At 31.0% G+C, this 26,051-nt stretch overlaps 2 protein-coding genes and 1 long non-coding RNA gene across 3 annotated transcripts; 1 reads left to right on the top strand and 2 right to left on the bottom strand.

Moving 5' to 3' along the window:
• Positions 1-1,138: 1,138 nt before the first annotated feature.
• On the bottom strand, positions 1,139-2,505 carry LOC114370765. The gene is made up of 2 exons (XR_003657919.1): positions 1,688-2,505; positions 1,139-1,501 (listed from the first exon to the last, which is right to left on the bottom strand). It is a non-coding gene; the product is annotated as an uncharacterized LOC114370765 (long non-coding RNA).
• A 2,575-nt stretch (positions 2,506-5,080) lies between these two features.
• LOC114372456 (phosphate transporter PHO1-like) lies at positions 5,081-16,396 on the top strand. Its single transcript, XM_028330020.1, has 14 exons — positions 5,081-5,485; positions 7,436-7,742; positions 8,833-9,157; positions 10,652-10,700; positions 11,510-11,581; positions 11,761-11,890; positions 12,615-12,735; positions 13,427-13,676; positions 13,832-13,936; positions 14,052-14,096; positions 14,196-14,348; positions 14,844-15,122; positions 15,213-15,349; positions 16,029-16,396. The coding sequence occupies exons 1-14, from the start codon at positions 5,255-5,257 to the stop codon at positions 16,117-16,119; spliced, it is 2,295 nt and encodes a 764-aa protein (XP_028185821.1). The 5' UTR covers positions 5,081-5,254; the 3' UTR covers positions 16,120-16,396.
• Positions 16,397-16,972: 576 nt separating this feature from the next.
• Positions 16,973-21,304, bottom strand: LOC114372646 (KIN14B-interacting protein At4g14310-like). Its single transcript, XM_028330325.1, has 3 exons — positions 20,113-21,304; positions 18,375-18,982; positions 16,973-17,781 (listed from the first exon to the last, which is right to left on the bottom strand). Exons 1-3 carry the CDS (start codon positions 21,148-21,150, stop codon positions 17,250-17,252), a joined length of 2,178 nt encoding a protein of 725 aa, XP_028186126.1. The 5' UTR covers positions 21,151-21,304; the 3' UTR covers positions 16,973-17,249.
• Positions 21,305-26,051: the final 4,747 nt, after the last annotated feature.

Raw genomic sequence — 26,051 nt, 5'->3', positions numbered from 1 at the left:
AATTAAAATAATCATATCATAAATACGTAAAAGAATCTAAAGATAATAGCATGAACTAACTATAACAAAAAAAACGTGTAGTTTATTAACTAACCACTAACAAAGAGTTAATAAGTCAGAAATTACAAAAAAAAAAAAAAAAAAAAAAAAAGCCAATCGCATGTCTCTATCAACAAGAGATTGGATCTAGACGAAAACTCCAAATAACATGTCTCACGGACAAAAACAACAATTTCATTTTAGTATTTTTACAATAAAAAAATGAAAATTCTATTTTCCAATTTTGTATCTTTTAAACTTGATTTTCACTTCATGCAATTGTAATTGCAGAAAATTGGTCTTAAGAAAATGTATGTTGTTATCTTATTATGCATTACTATATTATTTAATAAATTTAATAATTTACATAATTATTAATATATTAACTTCATTAACTATGTTTATTCAATTTATATTCTAAATGTATGTATATTTTTTTTCATTTCTAATCCTTTATATTCTGCACTATATTCATGTTGTTACGTAAAGGGTGATTGAAGTTGAATAATTATGTTTATTTTTTTAAAAAAAAATTGTAGCTGAACAGAAAAAAAATGATTAATTTGTGTATTTCGTTATTTTGGATGTATTCACTGGTGTAGTACTAATTCACGTTCTAAAATCTATACCATAGTTTTGAAAACCAAATCAGACGGACCAATTCAATAGGTTTGACTGAGAATCCGACTGGCGTTTGGTTTGTTAACTTGAAAAATTATTGTTCAATCAAAGTAGTCCATAACTGGTGAAAATTAGTACAAAAGTGGTGTCAAGAACCAATTTGAACCATTATTTTCCATTTTTAAAATCTATTCTAAAACATTTTTAAGACAAAAACACATGTTTAATAAGGTTTGAAAATTAGTATTAATTTTTTTTAAAATCATATAATTTACTCATTTATATTAATTTATATTTATATATTTTATTTTCTTATAGTTTTTTATCATATTAATTTGTCATTTTATTTTTATTCTATATATAAAATTGTTATTATTTAATGACATTGTTGTATTTTATTAAAATATAAGCCTAAAATTATGATATATTTGATTTAGATTTTTATGTTCATTTTAAATGTTAAGAACCAATGGAAATGTTCCATGACATGATAATATTTTTTTTTTTGACAAACTGACATGATAATATCTTGATTCTACATAATAGTTGCCATCTCTACCCAAGTTCCAAATCAACTTACATCAATTTTTTGAAAATAAATTGGCATGCATTCGATAGCATGAACATCACGTGGGATAAAGATCATGAATAAGTTCATAATTCGTGATGTACTTACTCTCAATCAAATCATAAACCTTGAGATGTTCTAGTCCTTGAATAGGAGTAGTTTTAATACAAGGACTATCACTTGTATGCATCCAAGGGTCCCTCCAAATATTCATTTTATTTCCATCACCCAAACGTTGTCTAATGCCATCTTTAATCACCAACCATGTAGATACTACACCAAACATCATTCAGATTATGCGCTAAGTTAGTTTCCAAGAAATCTTCCTTTGGGAAATATTATATTTTGCTTTAAAGACACGAATATAACAATAACATCTTGATCAGGAATAAAATTTCAACCTTACTTCCTTCCTTAGTATGACTAAATTAAAATCATAAAGATGATGAAAGCTCATACCTCCAAATTCCTTCCTGATAGTTAAACATTCACAGTTAAGCCACTTGATACCTCTATATTGATTCTATTAGAATCCCACCAAAAAGAATTAAGCTTTCTTTGGATCTCATCACACAAACAAGATGGAAGCAAAAAGTTACTCATGCAATAGGTTGTAATAGATTGTGCAACATATTTGATAATTAAGCACTTTTCTCTCTGCCCTTTGAAAGATTCTTGTTGGACTAGTGTTGAATATATTCTTCCAAACTCATCTCTTAGATAATTGAAAATAGCTTTCTTCTTGGTTCTAATCATAGATGGCATATCCAAATACTCATCCCTAAGTGAAAGAAGATAGAATCTCTTGCAATTTGAGACGTGTTTCTACTAAAACAAATTTCAGACTTACGCAAATTCACAACTAGGCCTGATGATGCCTCAAATGTAGTCAAAATATTTTTAAGAACATCTGCCTCTTTATCAATTGTCCTGCAAAACAAAAAATAGAAATCAACAGATAACAAGTGTGAGAGGATAGTAATTCCTCTATGCACTTTGACTCTATGAATATCTCAACACCCTTCAACCTTCTTTCAAAGTGAAGAAAGACCCTCTATATAAAGGATAAATGCATATGGTGATAAAGGATTTCCTTATCTTAGACTCTTTCTAGGAAGAATAGGACCAACTCTTTCTCCATTCACCAAAATATTATAATCTAGTTGGGGTAGATATATGGACGACTAGGTTAAGGCTCAACCCGTGAAATCGGCATTTTTCATGAGATTGATTGCTTGATCCACAAAAATAATTGGACTAAACTTTTGAGTCTATGTCGATCTGCAAAGCCGACATTCAAATGGAGCGGCCCGTGGACTTAATTTAAAAAAGCTTTAAAATTTTTGATTTTTTAAGAAAAAGATACATTTGTCAAATAATTGAGATTTCTTTTTCCTTTAAGCTAAGATAGAGAATAAGAATACATACAAAAATATAATTAAAATCATTTAATTAAATATTAAACATTCAACTCTAAAATATCAAATATTCGCAATACTACCTAATAAAAAAATATAAATATAAACATTCAATTAAATATTAAATATTCAAATATAAGTAAAACATCAAACATTTTCAAGATTAATATATACATAATATCAAAATATCAAAGTTTTAACCCATCAACTGTCAAGTCTAAAGTGATTAAAGTCAAAAGTATTTTTTATTACACAAGTAGTCTACGAGCTTTGTGAATTAAGTTTATAAAGTCCATGGGTTTTACGGGTTAGGTAAAAAATCCTTTATAGTTAGACGGACTAAAATTTTTTAGACCTATAATCCACACAAATCACGAACTTCACAGTCCTTATTATAAACTCGAGTCCATATACCTTCCCCTATAATTTATTGAAATAATAGAGCTATGAAATAGTTCCATTCAACCTTATCAAAAGCTTTGCTTATATCAATTTTAAGAGTAAACTCACCAATTTTTTCCCTTGTCTTGCATTTCATATGATAGATGGTCTCAATGGCAGCCAATACATTATCAAAGATCAACTGTCCTTCCACAAAAGTTGGATGCTTAAGAGAATTGAATTTAGGAAGAATATGCTTAAGGGTATTAGCAAGAACCATTAATCATATTTAGGAAGAATATTACAAAGGAAAATTGGGCGAAAATTCTTCATATTTGTTGGATCATTAAGAATAGAATCCAACACAACTTGTTGAAAACCATTAATCAATCAATTTGGAAGCTCTACTCGTCCTCTTTTCGCATTACTAGAAAGAATATCAATGAAATTGCCCATAATACACCAAGGAAGAGTATTATCTCTAACAATATTTCTCAAAAGATCCCAAGAGTCTCTCCTATGACTTCGGCCCGGAAATTAAAACCATAAAAAGCAGTGAATCTCCAACAAAGTTTTCTAGGCATATGAATTTTAACATTGATAAAATTTGAAGAGTAATTGACTAGATTACAATCTAAAGGTTTCTTCCATAGAAGAGTCAATCCCTCACTTCTTCCATTGCAATCAACAACTAGACAAGCATCAAAGCCCAAATTCTGGCAGAGATATGCAATCATGGACGGATGTAGGTTAGGGGATGGGGGAGCCTTGGCCCTCCCTGATTTTTTCTAATCTTATTTTTTTGTATGTACTATAAATGATATTTTAATATTTTAGTAATTAATTTTATTTAATGAATTTGAATTTATAGATAATAAGACTTAAGTGCCAATTATCTTTTACTTAATTTTTATAAAATATTTTATTATTGTTTAATAAGTGTCATTGTAAAAATAATGATATTTTCCTTTATCTTTTAGATAAATATTTAAATAAACTACTGGAATATCATTTATTTTTCCTTTTATAATTTGTTATTACTATTTTAAAGATAATAAATTATTGCTTTTTCAATCAAATGACTTTACCAGTCTTTCATTTATATTAATTTGAATATATAATGTTTTGTTTATTTATCCTTCAAACTTATGTACACACTAATATAAAATATTGTCACCATAAATTTTAAAACTTGCAAATTATTTTTTTTCTTTTTCTATCACAATTATTTCTCTTTTTTTATTGGTCATTATTTGTGAGTTGCTAACGTGTTTTTTATATTGAGTCCACATATCTAAGCACATTGCTTAATAAACTTTGGGAATATTATATTTTACTTAAAACAATTTACTTATTCATTTTTGTTAAAATATTATTAATGTGTGAAAATAACACTTGTTATGCTAATTTTTATTTTGAAAATACTAAAAAATCGAATATAAATTCAAACATAAATGTTTTTTGTCATATGGAAAAGAGACCTTTTGATAAATTATTTATTTAATTAATATTCTGAAATATATAATTACGAATAGTTTATAAGAAAATTGATATATATATATATATATATATATATATTGAAATATCTATTGGAATAAAAAATATTTATTAAGTAAAATCAATTTCATACTTGACCGCCTCCCATGAGAGTCTGGCTCCGTCATTGCATGTAATAATTAATGATTATCTACTAATTGATCTTCTACAAATTGTTATGCAAAATATATGATACAAGGGAAATATAATTAATTATAAGAAATACATGATCCATTGTTTAGTAAATAAAGCAATTTCAAATATTATATATTTTTATAATTCTGTTTTCACTATATTTCTCATGTATTTTTATTAACTTTATTTCTCTCTTCCATATTTCTATATATCTATCATATTTAATTTCTTTTCTTCTTATGAAACATAACCCACAACAAGCATTTATTAATCCCACATACTTCTTATAAAGGGAAACAGTAATTAAAAGCATATATGAAAAGTGATGTAAGCATTTCTTATATAAAGTTGTCCACAAGGCTCTGTTTATCTTAATTATAAAACCCCTTGATCACATTCTCAATCTCACACCAACTTTATGTAAGGACTTCTTCTTCTTCTTCTTCTTCTTCTTCTTCTTCTTCTTCTTCTTCTTCTTCTTCTTCTTCTTCTTCTTCTTCTTCTTCTTCTTCTTCTTCTTCTTCTTCTCCCTTCACAACACAAAACCAAACCAAAAATGGTGAAATTCTCGAAGGAGCTCGAAGCTCAATTAATACCAGAATGGAAGGAGGCCTTTGTTAACTACAGGCAGCTCAAGAAACACATAAAGAGGATCAAACTCACAAGAGTCTCCAAGCAATCACAAGCCCCAGAAGAGTCCTTTGGTCGCTCCGTTTTCGATTCGTTTCGCTTCATAAAAAACAAGTTCCGCTACTCAGACAACAATAATTTACAAGACATAATTCAGGTAAAGCATACTAGTGTACATTTAATAAGATCATTGTATTATAGTTAATAATAAAGTTTGTTTATGTGCTTTCTAGTTTGTTATTTTTCAGCTCATTCTTTTGGTGGTTCCGGTAAGATATGAGTTCTAGTGACATGTCTAAAACCTTTGCGTGTGTCTGTGATTTCTTGCGTGTTTTAATTTTGTCTCCTAGTGTCTTTTGTGCCTTCGTGCATAACCTTATTGCTGAAAAAAAAAGAGGAAATAAATGACATCGTTTTCGGACAATGAAATGTCTCCGAGGCTTTTAACACAGTTAACACAATTAACACAAAGTTTGGTTTCCTATTAACATAGCTCTAGTCACTTGTTTTCTGACCAAAGGGTTTGAAATTACGTTTGTATAACAGCCACGTAAATTAGTTATGGTTAATATGAACCACGAAAACGCAATGCGATGACAATAGTCAATGATCTATTGGTTGCACACTACAATCTAAATATATTACTTTTATGGTCCAAAAATAGTGGAAATTAACCACATAACACCTAAACAGAGAAAAAAAAAAAGAGAAGTATGATAAAGAATACAATATAAGAGTAGTATAATGAGAAATAAAAATATTAATATAATATTTGATACATAAGAGTGTTTGTATATCATTTCTCATGTCAAATAAATAACTTATGATGAATAGAAGCAACCTGGATTTGCAAAAACAAAAATATGCATGAAATTGAAAATATTTTGGCACCTAAAGTTTTGTTATATTTTATTGAAGTTGTGTTATTGAATGAATGTCAAGTAACCTGCTAATTATTACTACCTTTTAACTAAAATGACTTATGACTTCTTCATGAGGTAACTAAATTGACGTTTTAAATGATATATATATATATATGAATAATAAAAATGTATTAGAGAATGTATCATTAATATTTTTTTATATTTTTATGCATAAACCATCGAAATTCGATTTGGTATCCAAATAAATGTTTATCGTTATAATAATAAATGAATCTGATTATATATATGTTCAATGGAATGAATAAAATAATAGTCTAAAAGGGGAAGTGGAGAATGTGAGAATGGCATTAAGGGCTAAAAAGCGAGTTTAGTGGTCCTTTTTTCTGAAACCTCTTTCTGCTTTTGCTTTCGAGTTTCTCATTCTCTCACGAAATCAAGGTGAAAACAGATATGACGATAATGGGAACACTGTTGCACAAAACCCATCACGAAACCATTGTCATGTGCACTCCCTAGAGCATAATAATGCACAATATCATTATTAGTGTAAAATATATATATATATATATATATATATATATATATATATATATATATATATATATAAGGTGAGGCTTGATTTCATGTCAAAAAGTGAGTCTGAATTTTAACTCAATCCTACAACACCAACCTATAAGGTGAGGTTTGATTTTCACTCAAATAATTTATTTCAACATTATTTTTATTTGATATGGGACCTCAACATGTTTCATTTTTTTTTCATGACTACTCGGTATGTTGTATGTGAAACTTTCAACATACTCTTCTATAAAAAAATCTTATTAAATTGATCAATTAAATTTTTTAATAAAAATTAATTATCAATAAAGTCAGTCAATATTTTATATTAATGACATGATTATTCAAAAAAATTATTTTTTTATGTATTGTACATTGGTGTAAAAAAAAATATTGACAATCAAATAGAAATCATAGAAACGTATGATTATGTGGCTTTTATAAATTAAAGTCCATAAACTTAAAAGTAATCATATATAATATTACTCTGGCCCTTCTTATTAAAAAATGTTATAATATGAAATAAGTGATAACTTATTTCTTATGAAAAGAGTCGAAGAGAATAGATAATTATATTTGAATGGATGGCAATTTGAAAATTGGTTTCAGCTTGTGTAAATGCACTAATACTCAATAGAAATATGGATAATGTTTTTGTGTTTCAGGTGAGGAGAAAAACAACGGAGGAGAGTGAAGAGGTGTATGAAACGGAGCTGGCGCAGTTGTTTTCAGCAGAGGATGAAGTGCAGGTGTTTTTTGCAAAGCTGGATGGAGAGCTTAACAAGGTGAACCAATTCTACAAGAAACAGGAGACTGAGTTTGTTGAGAGAGGAGAAATGCTGAAGAAGCAGCTTAACATCTTGCTAGACCTCAAGCAAATTCTTAGTGACCGACGCAAGAAAAATCCGTCGCTAAAGCCTTCTAATACTGGAGTTTTTCCTCGTTCTCCTGGCCAAGATTCCAATTACTCCGGTCAGTTCTTTATTAATTTGTTCTTTTCTTGTTTTGTATAAAATTTCATCAGTGAAACTAATCTCAAATTTGATCTTTTAAATGAAAAAAATATAACTAAGAATAGATCGAAATTTTATTAAAGATTATGAATTAAATTTTTTTAATAAAAATCAGTTACTAATAAAATTAATAAATATTTTACACATTTATCTTGTTAAAAGTAGAAGAGAATTGTTATAATGTGAGCCACGTTAATAAAAATTAGTTACCAATATAATTTGGTGACGCAAAGAAAAGAACAAACCTTCAATTGATTGAGTAACTAATAAAAGTAGAAGAGAATTGTTAAGATGTGAGCCACGTTAGTAATATAGCTAGAAAATTACTTATAAAACTTACACATTAATATTCTCTCTAGAAGTATTTTTTTAGGGGTTAATTTTTTTATGGACTTAGGGGTTTAGTTATGATCAATTTATTTTTATTTTTAATATAGATTAATATTTCTACCGTCTATTCAATTTAATAGCTAATATAGTGTACACTAAATTCATAAAATATTATCAACAATAATCATAAAAAATGTGATTTCATGTTTTAATTTTTTAAATTATATTTATTTTTTATTGTTATACTTAAAAAATCCGTTTTATAAGCCCCACAAAAAATTAAAAACACACATTTTAATTACATATAACGGTGGGGCTCGAATCATTAACACTGGGTTCTCAATTATTGGCTGATGGTCTTTCTTTTGCAAGTAGGCTTAATATGTTATTAATATTATGATTAAACTTTCAATATATTTAATTAATACTTTAAAATAATTGTTAATATAATTATTTTCATGAGTACTTTACCAATTGGACCTTTTGTATACACTCAAGAAAATTGGGGCAGTCAATATAATTCATATGTAATGTCTCTTTTTCTCAAAGTCCCGCGATCGAGACTTATGGAAATTGTATTGTTAAGGTTGTAATATGGAATGGTATAGGCATCACAAGTGGCTCAAAATGCAATAAATAATTCGTAAAAATGAAAAATATATGTAAATTTCTGTACGTATAGTATTCATCCGTGCAATAATATGATTTTATTTGTGTAGAATCAAATGATGATAATTCAGAAGTTTCACTAATGGATGAAGTAATCTCAACGTTGGAAAGAAATGGTCTAAGTTTTGTGAATTCGGCAATGAGGGTAAAGACAAAAAAGAAGGGAAAGCCTCATATGGCAATAAGAATTGATATTCCAGCCACCACTCCTACGGCTGTTACTTCCATGTTGTGGGAGGATTTAGTGAACAGTCCAATGAAACCAGGGTATGGTGGAGAGTTCATTAACAAGAGAAAAATTCAATGTGCTGAGAAGATGATTAGAAGTGCATTTGTAGAGCTCTATAAAGGTCTTGGCCTTCTCAAAACTTACAGGTTATTATTTATTTAATCACATTAATTATGATTAAGTATTATTAATTTTGATTCATTATTTATTTATTGTTGTTTTTGTTGTTAATTAGATGGAAAACATATATAGGAAAGAATATAATGAATGTTGATTTGGGGAGTATACTTGAATTGGAATGAAGGATAAGAACTGCGTTTACGTGCCTTTCAAAAAAAAAAAAAAAAGAACATGTTTACGTGGCTAATCATCGAGTGGAGAGTTGCATGGAGTTTCACTACACCACGTAAGAAAAAGATTTTTGTAGATATAGACATATAGTAGAAGGACTTTGGTGAGATACATGGCTGGGTTATATGAGCAAAGACGTTTCTCTAAGGATCTAACGCAAATGTGAACCGTAACCCTAATTGATCCAATCATGCATGCTTCAAAATAATGGAGAACAAATCCAAATTGGAGACCTTTCTGTGTCAATTTTATAATTTAACCTTTTCTTATTTCACTTCCTTTCAGAAACTTGAAATCCTTTCTAAGTCTTTATTTATGTATTATTTTCGTATTCCTATATATCTATTAACGTACTGTACTACTTAATTAAAGAATTCCTTGTTAAGTGCTAATGAATATATATATGACTTTTTCAGTCTTAATTGAGATATTATTTTTTTACACTAAAAAATTTGGTGCAAAAAAATCAGTAATATATATATATATATATATATATATATATATAAAATTTTGTCATTTAGACTCAAAACCCTTTCATACGAAAATAAAAATGTATTCTAAAAGTTATTTTTCTGGTCTTATTTGGATGGGGTAGAAACCAAAATTAAGAATTAACACTGATCAGGCTTTCTAACAACAACTAATAGGCAGTACTCAAGCTCTAACCAAGAACTTCAAGTGTAATGGTTGTGTGCAACTTTTTGCTACAATGATAAAAATACGTAAATATAGCATAAATTAGACATTTGTTTTATCTCAACAATAAAACAGTAGTCTTAATTCAAATGCAAGTACATAATTAAATTTTAAAATTTTAAAAAAAAATCACTTAATTAAAATATTCTAGGGGGGGAAACACTTAGAAGTGTACGAAATATCAACATTTATGATTACACTCACCAACTTTAAATAAATAAATAAAAATGGCCAAAGGCAAGCATTGGAAAAGTTATGGGTGGAAAAAAAGAATATGTAATTGCCTAAAGCATTGCTTCTTTTGCTGGACTAGTCGAGACAACTTTACATGATATAGCTGATCCATGACGAGACCAGTGACATGCTAAGATGTAGTCATTAAAATAAGAAACTTTCTTGGTGTGAAAGAATTATTGCGTATCAATTTCAACTTTTGGTCACGCCAATTAATGTCACTGTATTTTTCATTCCTTTACGTAATATTATATGTACGTTTCATCGAATGGCAGCTTATATAGGCCATACCTTACTATAAGTCCCTTTTTTAATGACTGATGATTAATTTTTAACCACATATTCTATCTTCTTTGCAGCTCATTGAATATGGTAGCCTTCACAAAGATACTCAAAAAATTTGACAAGGTACGGATTCAAATATATCTTCGCCTATACATGCATGCATAATCACAACAGTACAGTGAGTAATTTGGGATATCGATCTTTTTCTTTTTCTTTCTTTTTTTTTGTTCGCTGTTCGGTTACATTTTGCATATGTCATAATGTCACCATAAATCTTGCTTTTATTTTGAGGTGTTCCTCTAGCTATGATCGTACTCAAGGTAGTTATAGGTATAGCAAGAGTAAAGACAAAGAAGTTGTGGATTAAAAGTTGCGCTTTGTTACATAAATTAATTCATCACGTTTCAAACCAACTTGCACGTTGCGGGCTATATTCTTGGCATGAAGGTCGTGAGAGACATAACAACTACTATCTCAATATATTCAACTACATAAGTAACCAACCTAATTTCCAAACACAAAATAAGTTACTCACGCAAAGCATGACGTAAGATATATAGAGGCAAAACAGTTACTCTCTTCCCCCTCTCTATTTATAGTTGTTGGGTGATGGGTAATTTCCTATGCAGTTAATCTCCACATGCATGATAGATAACTACATTTTTTTTAATTTATGAACAAAAAAAATAATAACATATTATGTAGAGATTGGCTAAGTCTCACACAATCACCGTATCAATGCATGAAATAATACACCTCCTTGACCATACATAAAATAATCACATTTTTCATCTGATCAAATTAAACTATTTAATTCATGACCTCCTTGGCATTGGTACATAAAATAATTTCTCTGTCACAATTAAAGAGATTATTAGCTTGGCATTTTTTTATTTTTTTATATGAACGAAATTATATTGCATTTTGATCAGGTGTCTTGTCAAAAGGCTTCTGCAAATTATTTGAAAGAAGTGAAGAGATCCCATTTCATTAGTTCCGACAAGGTATGCTTTAATTTCTTTTCCCCTTAATACTAGGAAGGGGGGAAAGAAACAAATATATTCAATTTTGAATGCCTTTTGATTTGATCCTTCTCAAATTCTTGGAGAGGAGGAGAATGTGTTACACTACATGGACTTCTAATAATTGGTGGTTTCATGTAATATAATATATTTGACTAAAGGTTGTTAGACTAATGGACGAAGTGGAATCTATATTCACAAAGCACTTTGCCAACAATGATAGAAAAAGAGCAATGAAGTTTTTAAGACCCCAACAGCCAAAAGCTTCTCATATGGTCACCTTCCTTGTCGGTAATGCCCCTCTCTCTCTCCCCCCTAATTAACTCATAACATGGCCCTAACAACTTCAGCTATCAGTGTAAACTGGTGAATATAACTAGAGTTTAATTATCATGATTAATGTAAAAAAAAATTATATTATCAATCAATAAAAAAATCATTTTATTTGCATAATTTCAGTTATTTAATATAAATATTTGAATGACTATACACTATCGTGTAAAATTTTTATAGTCAATAAATTAAAATTTATAATTAATATAATTTTAAAATAACTATTATAAAAATTAACCAATTTATTAGATTTTTTATTAAATGACAATATAAAATCAGTTTATATTTATCAGAACATAACCTATTTCCTCTAATATAAAAGTCAATAATTAATCTAATATATTAAAAAAAAGAAAAATGTTTTCATTATATTATCCCATTATTTCCTAACAGTACATTCAACAGTCAAAATTATATAATACTTTTCTTAAGCATTATAGGACTTGTAAAGTTAATTTAAGCACTTATTTTAACGATCTTAGTATTAGAGTGAATTTTTGTATAGAATATTTAAATTTATGTGGAATTGTAAGACACAAAATTAAGATTAACAATTCATCAAATAACTATGCATTAAGAATGGTCAACCTACTCACTAATAGCTCATAAGAGTCATAGGTCAATTTTCTTTTTTCCCTTATATTAACATTTCATTGATTGTTCTATGTTACTTCCACTACAGGGTTGTGTACAGGTTGTTCTGTATCCTTGTTTTGTGTATACGTAATCTTGGCGCATATGTGTGGTATATTCTCTCCTAGTACAGAGCCAGCTTATATGGACATAGTCTACCCAGTTTCCAGGTGCTGTATTGCGTGGTTCCTATTTGAATTTACTTTATCTATGCTTTTTTAATCAAGACTATTCAACATCCTACTTCCTGGATCAAAATTTTTTCAAAATAAGGAATTGACTTCCTTGATCAAAATTATTTCAACATAAGGAATTGTATTGTGAGGTTCAAGACATGTGTAGTACAAATTGGTAGAGGACAAAACAATATTAAATAAGAACTCCATAATTTTTCTCTACTACATGTCAAGAAATTATTAAACAAAGCGCCTGCGACACATTCTTTTCAACACATTTTCTGTTTAGTTGAAATTCATGTGGGGTCCATCACTTTGAAATTAGGACCACAAAATAGCAAATGGAACTCACATATTTATTGAAATTTACATAAATTTCAACCAATTACATAAATTACGTTTGAAAGAGTGTGTCAAAGAGTTATTAGGATTTCCATCATCAAATACATGCCTAGTTCTTCTAATGGATGAAAATGATATAGTATAAAGTTTTCCTATTTTAGTTTCAGCTACACTCATTTTTTTCTAACACACCTTTGTAATCATAAACCATTAAACTATGCATAAATGAAAAAAATAAATAAACAAGCTTCTAAGAACTGACAAACATCTAAGCTGCAGAATTGAAAACAAAAACACCTATTTTAAATCTGCACTAATGAATGGTTACAACGATTTTGTGCAGTGTGTTTGCATTACTAAGCCTACACTTGTTTATGTATGGATGCAACCTGTACATGTGGAAGAGTACAAGAATCAACCATAATTTCATATTTGAATTCTCACCAAGCACAGCATTGAAACACAGAGATGCATTTCTGATGTGCACTACCCTCATGACAACTGTGTTTGGGGCAATGGTGATACACCTGCTACTAAGGGCTGGAGGTTTTTCTCCTGGCCAAGTTGATGCCATTCCTGGAATCATTTTTCTGGTTAGTCAAATGACTATTATAGTATTACTTTTCCATGTTACTTGGAAGATAAAAAAAAGTAGCTTGGTTTGCTTCAAATTCCAGAAAGTGGTTTACAATTGAATTTATAGTGTTCAAGTTAAGTCTTTGTGCTGATTATGAGCTGCCATTTTCAGTTCTTTGTAGGTCTTCTCATTTGCCCATTTGACATTTTTTATCGCCCTACTCGTTTCTGCTTCATCCGGGTTGTGCGTAACATAGCTTGCTCTCCGTTTTATAAGGTAAACTTCTTTCATATATTGGAACAATTGGATGCATTGATATGCCACAATGCATATAGTTAAGTACAAAATTGAGCTTGTCATTGCTTAATTTAATAATTTTCTATCCCTACAGGTTCTGCTGGTAGACTTTTTTATGGCTGACCAACTAACTAGTCAGGTGATCTTACTATATCCTACAAAAAGTGTATTTTGTTTCCCTTTGCTTCTCAAAATGCATACTAATAATCAACATTAAATTTTATGTTGTTGGTTTCAGATTCCATTGCTAAGGCATTTGGAAACAACAGGTTGTCACATTTTTGCTAGAGTTTTCAAGTCACACCACCCTGACGCCTGCCATTCTGGAAGGCTATACATAGAAATACCTTATCTTATCTCATTTTTGCCATATTGGTGGCGTGCAATGCAGGTATGCCTTTGGTACTGCTTGGTAATATAGATTCTGTATAAACTGCTTCTAGAATTGGTGACGTGATATATTGCTAACAGATTATGTTTAAGGACAAAACTTATACGCAGTTCCTTATCTGTTGTTTGTATTGTTTTCCCAATCAAAATTGGAGTTTCACATTGGTAATCTACATATTCCATTAATGCAAACTTTTACTACACAAATTATCAAAGTGAAACTCCAATTCTGACCAGAGAATACAAACAACACCTATTTAACTTCAGCTAAGTTTTGTACATATTCTAAAGACAAATGTTAATCACTGTCTTAAGGACACTTGTTAAGAAAGTAAAAGGAGAAAGTTTTTATTAGAATACGTAAAAATATGTTCCCCTATGAATTTTAAATACACTCCCGTATGATTTTCAATAAAAAAAATTTCTTCTTTTAATTCCTTACTAGATACTTCACTACGTCGTTAACTAACACGTGCTACTTGAATGTCATTACCAGTGTGCAAGAAGATGGTTTGATGACTCTGATGTTAACCATTTGGCTAACATGGGGAAGTATGTTTCAGCAATGGTTGCAGCAGGAGCTAGAGTCACATATAGTAGGCAAGATAACCACCTATGGTTTGCTATAGTCTTGATCACTTCTGTGGTGGCCACAGTTTACCAATTGTATTGGGATTTTGTCAAGGACTGGGGGTTTTTCAATCCCAAATCCAAAAACCCATTGCTCAGAGATGATTTAATTCTAAAGAATAAAAGCATATACTACATGTCTATGGTAAGTTCTCTTTAACCTCTTTGTGATATGAATATTACAATCATAAATTTGTCTTTTAATCACAAAGGGGTATTGGATTTCACTTTTCAGGCATTGAATGTTGTCCTAAGGGTGGCTTGGGTGGAGACTATCGTGCACCTCAAAGTGGGACCTGTTCAAACAAGGCTACTAGACTTTTTGTTGGCTTCACTAGAGGTTATTCGACGAGGACATTGGAATTTCTACAGGTGCTTTCTCAAACATTTTAGAAGAGCTGAAAATGACTCTTTTTTTCATTTTTAAGAATGTTTTTGTTGTTTTGGTACATCAATTTCGTTTGGTCACGGCTATAACTTAGATGTCTTAAGCTTGTTCGAATTATCATATATCTGAAGTGACATAATCTGTTGGTAGTTGTAAACAACCAAAACATCCCACAAGGTTAAGTTAGGTGCTAACTAAGAAAATGTTTATAGCCAATTATACCATAACTAGGAAATGAGAGAAACGATAACAGAACTCTAAACTACTTGAACAGTTGAACACAGGTTTTGAAATTATGATTAAAACAATGCCTTTTTTTTTACAAGATGGTTAAAACAATATTAGTAATATATTCTCTAACACCCTTTTAAACATACTTTTTATTAGTAACTGAAATTTATTAAAAATTATAAATTTTGGGAATTATACTTATTTAATTATTCAATGAGTTTCCTTCCTATTTTGTAATTTTTAATGAATTTTAAATAATATCTGAAAATAAATAAATAAATATATTTTAAATAATAGTAGAGGGTGTATCATCAGAAGGAATGAATTATGTATCATCTTAGAACTTTCTGCTTCTAAGATTATTTTTTTTCTTGACAGTAATGAAATAGTGAACAAAAATCCTTGTGAAATTGACAACTTTTTTATGAACAGATTGGAGAATGAGCATCTAAACAACGTGGGTCGTTATCGGGCAGTGAAGGCAGTTCCACTACCATTTCGTGACATAGACTCAGACAGCTGAGGTGATTTTCTCACACTTGTACAGATTTGTCCTGTAAAAGGGATAGGCAATATAGCCCCAAGGGAATAAAATTTTGAACGTGACATCCCTCACCATGCATTGGATACCAATTGAAGTATCAATCGACACCAAATGTAATGCAAAAGACAAATGCATAAATAGATGGCATTTTGTCTTGTGAATTGGCTATCATAAGTTTTGGATTTCATGTTCTAGATCAACATACTTAGTAACAAAAGAAAAAAAAAAAAAGATGTATTCTTTTCTTTTTGTCTTCTATTTCTGTTTTGTTAAATCGGTTTTAAGAAAACATATTTGAAGATCGTGTAAAAGAATTATTTAATAATTAAAATTATTAAATGAGAATGATAACTTAAAAGCAAATATAAAAAAATTGCATTGTCACTCAATTATGAATTGTTACCTAATTAAAAATTATAAACTTTTGTTATATTATTTTAAAAGTCATATATTAGATCATTTATAATTATAATTAGATAATAATATAAAAATCATTATATATCCTAATTAAATTCATATAATAACAATTAATTTTTCCTGTAACATTTAATGTAAAATTTGTGACTGAATTTAATTTGTTCAAACTTCAATAACATTTAATGCTTTAAAATGATTAAAGATCAATTTTAGGTTGCATTATTAAACCGAATTCAGCTCATTTAGTAGATTCAAACATTACAATTCAACCATCTATTGATTATACATACTTAAGCCAAATGCGAAATTCAAATGTAGATTCAGAATCACATTCCCCATAACAGGTGTTAGTGTGTAACTAAAGTTTTTCAAATTATCATTTTATTTTTAAATAGATTGAAAATGAAAATATACAGAATCAACGAACACCAGTGGGTTGACATAAATAGAGATCCCCCTTTACCAGATTGATCAGTGACAAGTGGTTACCCGGGAAAAGTACAAGGCTCTTGCATAAAATACTAACAACCAAGCATCCACATCTAACATAATTTCCTCTAAAGTATAACTTTGGTCCTTAAAAAGAAAACCAAGAAAAAACAAAAGCAGAAACACAACCTTAAACTTTAAGCAAATTCCTGTTTTGTAATTGTACACAAGTAAAGCTTGTAGTTACCAGAAAACCATAACTATCAAACTATCAGATGCCTCCACATAGCTGGTCGATCTCTTGATATCAGAAGAGCACGAGATCCAAGATAATCAAAGGAAGGACAATACATGTCATCCGGACCAATAACTTCTCTAAAACTTTGATCACTAGAGTAATCCATGTTGAGAACCCTTAGTGCATCATCTTTCACTGTATCAAACACAAACAGTCCTAGGCCACAAACACCCATGACAAAGTCAGAATTGCCCCAAACTTGGGAGATTGCTGCATGGTGTGAGTGTGCATTGGATTCTGGAAGAGCATAGGTTGTAAAAAGTCCTTGTCTGCGCAGTGAAAATTGTTGCAGCAGTGAGGTCTGCTTCTTGCCCGTTGAACTTGTGCTGGAGCAACCAAGGAACACAGAATCCCCACGAGAGAAAACTGATTGCACATTGACACCGTGTTTTGATATCCTGAGACCTACACCAGATGGCTGGCGAAAGTCCAACACGTTAATAGAATCTGAGGTGCAGAACACACCATCATTTCCTTCAGCATCAGATGAACTTACTCTGCAATGTTATATTTCTAAACTTGGTTAACAGCAGGGAAAGATAATAGTGAAAATGCATGAATCTTGAAGTACTAAACAAAATTCCCTTATCCTCAAGGACAAAAATTAAGCTCTTTGTATTCTTTCTCTCAAGTTATACAATTACATGAAGACAAGTTAATGTTATTTCCAACATTGAATAACTTTCACTAAATAGTATACATGTTACAAAATTTTAAAAAACTTTCCACATATCATTATTTAATTGGAGAACTTGACAGCAAGGATGCAATGAACTTGACCTAAGTTTGGTCCCTTTCAGTTTCAAAATAAATAACAAGATAAATTGCAAATATTAGGCCTAGACTGGAGCTTTCCTATGATGACAAGATAACTACAATAAGAGTAAAGAAATGTGGCTTGTGATGTGCTATTAGTAGAAAGAATGAATACAGAAAGTAACTAAGATATAGTTTTGTTGAATAAAAATTAAAGCAGCATACCACCAAGCTGTTAAGAGTCAAACAAATAAAACAGTGATCTCAAAATGCATAAACAGAACATTTTCAGTAAAGACAAGAAGCAAGAATTTATGGTTAAAACCAAACTCACCTTTTGCGAACCCCTCCACCCAATTCTGCATCAGTGTTGCTCACGTGGAGAGCGGAAACTTTTTGCCCGCCTGTAGGAACAGAGAGCAGAGCTTGAGGAGTGAGTGAGTTCACATCCCACAAAGAAATGGATTCAGATTCAGCTACCACTACTTTCCCTCTGTTCCTCCATTGCAAAGGGCTAGAATAATCCATTGTTAAAACGGGCATCTGAACATCCCATTTCATTATTTGCTCTCCATCGCGAACATCAAAAACCTTCACAGCTTTCTGTGAGCTGGCCGTAGACACGATGAGAGGTCCACAGGGCCTATACCACCACTTCGTAGCTTCTGCTGTCACAATGCTAGATGTAGAATTTCTTCTAATATTGTTAGGTAAGGGTCCAAGTGCAATTCTTGAGGAGGCTGTTCCAGCATCAACTTGTAAAGCACACACTTCTTTGGTGTAAAAGTCCCATGAGCAAAATCCTGAATCCATAGTATTGCCAGCAGATGCAGCTACTACAAACCTTCCAGAGCAACCATCGGAACCAGGGGCACGAACTACCCAACAATCTCTCCATATGTTGGGTGAAACTTCTGGGGGTGGCATATATACAGCTTTTTCCTGGAAGGTTGATGAATTGTCAGCTGAAAAAATGCTTCTTCATTCTTTTACCAATTCGAAATATGAACAATTATTACTTTTTCATTGGAAACATCTATGTCATACCATGCCTCAGCTATTTTGCACACGTTTGAATTTACTAAAAAAATTGTTTCTTTTCAAAATCCCTTTAGGAGGCCCTTAAAAAATAAAGTACTATTCTTCCAAAAAATGATAATCTATAATCATATGAATGACCTACCTCAGTTCATTACTATCTGCATTCAAATCAGAAGAAAAACTTGATGAGACCAGACTTAATGACACTTGCTGGTATTCTAAGGAGAATAATCAGAATCTGGATATGAACCATTATTATGTTTATGAAGAACAATCAAATCTCGCCATTAAATATAAACGGGTAGAAACATATAAAGCAAAGATAAAAAAAATTATTCATATAAAGCAAAGATAATTAACCATCATATTAATCAGCTAACTCAACATTCAGCATTAATTATATGCAAACCAAAAATGCTTTTTTCCTGAAGGTAAAACAAATTTTCAGCTCAAAATTGCTTCTTCATTCTTTCAACAATTCCAAATATGAACTATTATTCCTTTCAATGGTAAACTAAACATTCATGTCATGCCGTACCTTCTTTGTACCTATTTGGAAACCTTTATATGAAAATAATTATTTTTTTCAGAAACACTTTAGAATACTGTCAAAAGTAAGTATATTATCCTTTCATAATAACCTGAACTAACACAAAGTGAAAATTTAAAGCATCACATAAAGAGACAGTAATTAACCACAATCTGAATGACATACCTCATTATTCACCATCAATATATACGTTCAAATCAAAAGATGAACTTGGGCAGACCAAAATTAACAACACTAGTTGATATTTTTGGAAGGCCATTCAATCAACTTTTAGAACTTTTCATGGAGAACATTCATAATTTCACATCATACCACTTAAACCCAATCTAAATGGACACAACACAAATACATAAATAGAAAATTATAATCAACGATCACACGAATCACCACACCTATTCAGCATCATTCATACTGAATCCAACTGAACGACACGAGTCCAAAGTTTGACATTTGAATCTGGCATCAAACAAAGAGCACATACCTCACAATTGGTAATATCATAATAGGTACAAGAACCATCATGGTGAGCAAGGAGGACAGCCTCGCCTTCGTTGACGAACCAGCCACCGGTGGCAACATTGGTACCAATCCCATTCAGCCTAAAATTGAAAGCCTCATCCATCTCCTCCTCAACAAGCGTCTCTTCCTTGTTCTCCTTATTCTCCTGATCATCATCGAAATCCTCGAGCTTCTCATCCGCCCCGAGCAGCACATCAATGCCATTGTTCCTCTTAACATTCCCACCTCCACCCCTTTCCTTCACATCCTCCCCAGCATTCACCTTCTCTTTCTCTTTATCAATCAGAGCCAAAAACTCGACCGCAACCAAATTATCGTCAACCGGACTCAGCACCTTCTCTTCCTCCACCACAGAGCCCTTATCCTTAACCACTGTCCTGTCACGAAGCAGTTTCTGGTGAGGGAACAACCTTGCCTCAAGTTCCTCGGTGTTCAATTTCAACCCTTTCGCCAAGCTCTTGTCTTTAGCAGCAACTTGAACCGCGTCATTTTTGGTTTCCTTGTTAGAAACGACATGAACCATGGCCTTCTCGATTCCGGAGATCTTGTCTTGAATGTCGGAGAGGATCACCTTGGAGGCATCAGGGTTGTTCATGTCGAGCATTTCTTTAGTCTTCTTTATGTCGGAAGCTATCCGCTTTACTTTGCCTTCGAGAAACGCGAGCTTCTCGTGAAGCCTGCTGGTGGTGGTTATGTTGTGGGGGTGATTATTGTTGAGTTTTTCGAGGCTGGATCTGGTGGTGGTGGTGGAAGGTTTGGGCTTTTGGGTGGAGGAAAGTCTGGGAATTAGGGCGGTGGGGGTGGGCTTTTGGACGGTGGGGCGGGGGAGATCGGAGGGGCTGGAGCTGCGGCCGCGAGGGTTGGAACGGGAAGTGGAGCGGCGAGGGTTGGTGTTTTCTTTCTGGAGAGGAAGGGAAGGGGAAGGGAAGCGGCGAGAGGCGGAGAGGGGGCGGGGACGGACGGTGGCGCCGTCATCTCCGCCGCCGCGGCGAGTGGCCATGGCTGTGTGAAAGAGTGAGAGAGAGAGCGTAGTAAGTGATTAATTGATGGATGGTGTTTGATGTGCGTTTGGGATTGAGAGAGAGAGAGAGAGAGAGAGGAAATTTGGTGAGGGTGGAATGGGGATTCACTGGGCTCAGTTCAGGAATAAGCGGGAAATCACTCAAGTTTTGAGTTTTCAAAATTTTCGGCCGGGAATTTTGTTTCTTTCTAGCGGAGTGATGCTCGCTTTTTTTTTTTTTGTTTCTGTATTTTTTAAATATAAAAAAACAGAAGTTAAGTATGGTTAATAAAAAAATGATAGAATAAAAAAATTAATAATATAAAAATAGTGGAAAGTTAACGTAGATTAGAAGAAAAGTTAAAAAATTTAAGAAAAAATTAAAAAATAAAATTATCTAATGGGCATATACCAAAGAAAATATTCTCTCCTGAATAAATAAACTTGGTCTTGTTTATTTGGTCCAATACTTGGTCTTATTTTATCGTACATGTGAAAAATAAAAATTATACTTTGAGTTATTAAAAAATGTATTTAATACTCGTTTGTTTTTCATTATTATTATACTAGTTTAATAGCTGATGCAGATAAGTTTATACAAATTTTTATATATTACAAATTTATATATATATATATATGCTTGTATTATGAAATTAAAGGAGCATATTTAGTGAGAGGACTTTTTATATCATAGTGAGATGGTTAAATCTTAATGACACAATCATACATAGATGATCAAGATTTAGGGTGTGTTTAATTTGTTAAGAAGACATGACAAACAAAATAATATAGGACAAGTAGTCGAATCACATGACGACTTTTGTATTGTATGTTATGTTAGTCGATGTAAATTACAAGTAATTTTATGTTATATCTTATTTGATGTGTTTATGTATTGAATAAAATAATGTAAATTTTATTATAAAACCCTAAGTGCATTAGCAGCACCTTTACGATGTAACAAAGGAAATACACCTCCATGGAGAAGGGTGTGGCCCCTAACGCCACAAGGCGTAGGGTCTAGAGGCATGAGGCCGCCACAAGGTCAGTAGTGACAGTGATGCATGGCGATGCAATGCAGCCTCGTCGAATTTGGCCAAAAGAAAAAAATAACATAACAAGAAGGAGAAAAATGACAATGAGAACGTTCGAATAAATTAACAATGCAAAAAAAGAAATAATGAGCAAAAAAGGAATAGCAGCAATCCATATGGCCCTCGCCGGTAGTCAAGGTGCCCATGTTGGTAGCCAAGGCAACCCTCGTCGGTGGCCAAGGTATGATGTTTGGAGAGGGAAAGTTTAAAGAAGGAAACACATATGGAAAAAGAAAAAAAGTGTGGGATAATGAAAAGTCATAAAATAGGAATAATATTATATTTTTACTCTTGTTAGACATTGGATAAAAAGTTATACAGGTTTAGTAAGTTATATATAGATTTTTAGGTATTTATCTAGTCCATTATTCTTTATTTTGTATTGTCACGTTGTCATTTTTTTAATCGACAAATATTTTTGTACTATACAATCTCTAATTTTTTTAGTGAATCATGCACAACTTTAATGGTATGGAATTACTTTAAAAACTTATATTAATGATAAATACATTAAAAAATATAATTATCCATTTAAATGAATTAAAAATGATAAAAAAAGCATTTATGTTGGGTTAGTTTTTTTTGTTTGTGAGAATTATAAATAGTATCAAATGGATTACAACAACAACTAACACACCTTATTCAAACAACTAAGTTAAATCCTTTTGACTTATATTAGACTAATTTGGTTAAACTTATAAAAAATTGAAAATATTTCTCTAAAAAGTAGGTAGGATTTACTTCTTAAAAAAGAATTAAACTATTTTTTTTTTTTTGAGAAAAACAATTTAGACAAACACTTACAAAATAAGAATTTTTTTTTCATATTTTTAGAAAATGTTTTTAAAATAGGTTTAAATAAAAAAATCATTTTATTGTACTATATTTTCTCCCTTTTAATAATATTTGGCTTGCCGCAAATGAGAGGTTGAGCTTGGGGTGTCAGCTTCGTATGCTAGTGGTTTATTTTTAAAAAAAAAATTGGTCTATTTTACCAACATTATTGTAAAATACATGGAAAAAAACGTAGCGAAGAGAAATAAAATTTATGATAAGTAAAATCCACTAAAAAAAATATTGACGTGAACAAAAACGTAAAATACAAATCAAGGGACAGTACATTTTAATCGAATTGAAAATCAGTTTATTCCATTCAAATTCAACATGGCTTTCCATAGGAAGAGTAGGAGAAAATCCCACAAAAATCTCTCATGTGAATAAAAAAAAACGTAACAGACAACTTAATCCATCACACGTTGGAGCAAGTCAATCAACAGTAAGATCACGCGAATCTTGGTGACACTGAATAACGCTTTATGAAAAGTAAAAACACTCTCTCTCAAGTCTCAAGTTTCAATGGGGTGTCTAAAGTAAGAGAAACAAGAGCTGCCATGTTGTCTTCAATGAAACGTGGTAACGTAAAGCACCATCTTCGGTTTCCTAAGAGTATTCCTAATGGATGAAATGTCTCTCAATAAAAATTTCTCCAAATCTGGCCACATCCACTCTAATACATGTCTTTTACATTAATGATACAGAATATATATTCCGGTGGGCCAAATGTCTACACATATATTTTTTGTATTATTAAGGTCTTCAATCCCATTTCATTTTTTGTAAGTGACAAGATATATATGGAGAAATCTGATTGACAATCATTTCAGAATATAAGAGTCACATGCTTTAGTTACAAGTTTATCTTTACTTAGGCTATTAATGATTGCGTTTTATATCACTACGTTACAACTAAATTTTTTTAATCCATTGTTTTAAATTTCATGGAGGTGGAATATAATAGGGTTCAGAGTGGAAAATTGTTCATTTTGATGATCAAATAGGAACCTAAGGAAGAATGATCCTTCATATGATACATGATTTACCAATGTACTGTGGTTTTCTTTAATTATTTTTTCCTTCTGTTTTATTTTTCCAATTTTCTTATGCTTATTTGATGCGTTTTTTTTATGATTCTTTCTGCTAATATGTGTCTTTTACGTTAATTTATAATTTAATATTTTCATCCTTGTAAGATATCTTTTCATATAAAAAATATATATGTTTTATCATCCACTATTCATATTTAATTTAGCCATGTTTAGGATATGATTTCCAATGTTTATGTTGCTTATCTGGTTAGTGTCAGCAATATTGCTTTTTCTGGCCATTTTGGCATTTGTCAGCTAGAAAGAAGAAAAAAGATGAAAACTAACTGGCTTGGTTAAATATGGTTCATCGTGGTCCCATTCAATACAAACAATCCACTAATAATATTAATTTAAGCAAGGGTTAGGATGCATTTACACTTAACGAGTGGTGATGGATGTTGTTGGCTTAATGAATTAGGTGAAGCTGAACACCACCACTCCTTTATGTTATCTTCTTTGTGCCCTTTCCACTAATCTTCTATCTTGGTAGTTCAAATTCGATCAGGTCAATATTTTGGCTAATTGTCTTCATCCTCAATAATGTTCAGATGCATGTGGAGCAAGGTTCCTGTTCCAGCGATGATATTCGCGCTTCAAAGTTCCTGCAAGCCAACATTATTTCTTTAAAATAATATCGACTCAGGAGCAAAAGTTTTAGTTCTTCCTAGTTTCTAGTTTAGATGTATCAAAGCAAGATGCATTTGGAAATAAATGATTGCCAAATCTGTTGCTTTTCAAGTGCTGCCTTTGTTATACAAAATTGTGCCCTCCGAATCTTAATGCCAAAGAGCTTTGAGCATGGCAGTTTTTGTGCCCTTCTGCATGTGGAAGGAGCATACCAACAAATTATCATTGCCTTGGTTTACAACCATGCATGTTAATGCTATTTACCTTTTATGCTTCGGAATTCAGTAGTGATGAGCAATGGCATTGGCATTTGGCCATTGTATTCCCCTATATCTATTTGTTATTTGTGCTGTAAATATAATAAATTATTTGGTGAATTTTATATGGGTCGCACAATAAGATGAACTTTTTATATATTGAGATTCACACAATATATATAGTGTGTTTGTTATGTCATTTTAAATATGATAGCACAAAACCTAAAAAACTTTTACCATAAAAAGTAAGGAAGATTAAACTGAGGTTAAATTTGTCAAAACGGCAATCCTAACACGTACTTGGGGTTTATTTGGTAAAGAGGGATGAAAAAAAAATGAAAGTTGAGGAATGAAAAGAAATGATAGAAAGGGAAAAGTTAGGGTGTTTGACTGAAATGAAAAAGGGTATAAAAAAGATGAAATATTTGAATTAAAGTAATAGATAAATAAAAAAATAAAAAAATGATTCACTAAAATGTCCATTGTACCCGGATAATAATCGAAGCAAATTTGAAAGTTGCAATAGCTAAATAACTAATTAATCTCATAGAATAATTGATTATGTATGAAACTCAAGCATGTGTTATCCGGATCAATTTTAACAAATGAGTATTTGTTGTATAATGCACTCATCAACAATTGTGACTTCCACTCAAAGTTTTAAGATATGGGACTCTACATTATTTTCAATACCAAACACTTTATCTTACAACTTTCATCTCAAATCAATTGCAATTACTTTCGGCTATGATTCATCATCCCAAACAAACACACACTTAATGATATAGAATTTGTAGTTAGTACTCCTCTTTTATCCAACCAATATTCATAAACTAGTTTGACAAGAAATACAAATCTAAGGATCTTCTTTTTACAACTATGGTAAAATTAGTTATTGACTGACTAATATTATTGAAGTTCCAATAAAAAAAGAAAAATATATCAATACATAAATTTATAAACACGAGAAGAAATCCTAAATTATAACAAATATGAGG

This window comes from Glycine soja, chromosome 10, assembly GCF_004193775.1.
Source record: "Glycine soja cultivar W05 chromosome 10, ASM419377v2, whole genome shotgun sequence".
NCBI lineage: Eukaryota > Viridiplantae > Streptophyta > Magnoliopsida > Fabales > Fabaceae > Glycine > Glycine soja.
This window is presented reverse-complemented; position numbering and strand designations above follow the sequence as displayed.

What these genes read in the sequence shown, in the direction of transcription:
- LOC114372456 (XM_028330020.1), top strand. Translation starts at nt 5,255, where the DNA reads ATGGTGAAATTCTCGAAGGAGCTCGAAGCTCAATTAATACCAGAATGG. An exon ending in TACTCAAAAAATTTGACAAG is followed by an intron (nt 10,701 to 11,509) that starts GTACGGATTCAA and finishes CATTTTGATCAG; the next exon opens with GTGTCTTGTCAAAAGGCTTC. An exon ending in CTTGCTCTCCGTTTTATAAG is followed by an intron (nt 13,937 to 14,051) that starts GTAAACTTCTTT and finishes CTATCCCTACAG; the next exon opens with GTTCTGCTGGTAGACTTTTT.
- LOC114372646 (XM_028330325.1), bottom strand. Translation starts at nt 21,150, where the DNA reads ATGGCCACTCGCCGCGGCGGCGGAGATGACGGCGCCACCGTCCGTCCC. An exon ending in ATGATATTACCAATTGTGAG is followed by an intron (nt 18,983 to 20,112) that starts GTATGTGCTCTT and finishes TCAACCTTCCAG; the next exon opens with GAAAAAGCTGTATATATGCC. An exon ending in GGTGGAGGGGTTCGCAAAAG is followed by an intron (nt 17,782 to 18,374) that starts GTGAGTTTGGTT and finishes ATAACATTGCAG; the next exon opens with AGTAAGTTCATCTGATGCTG.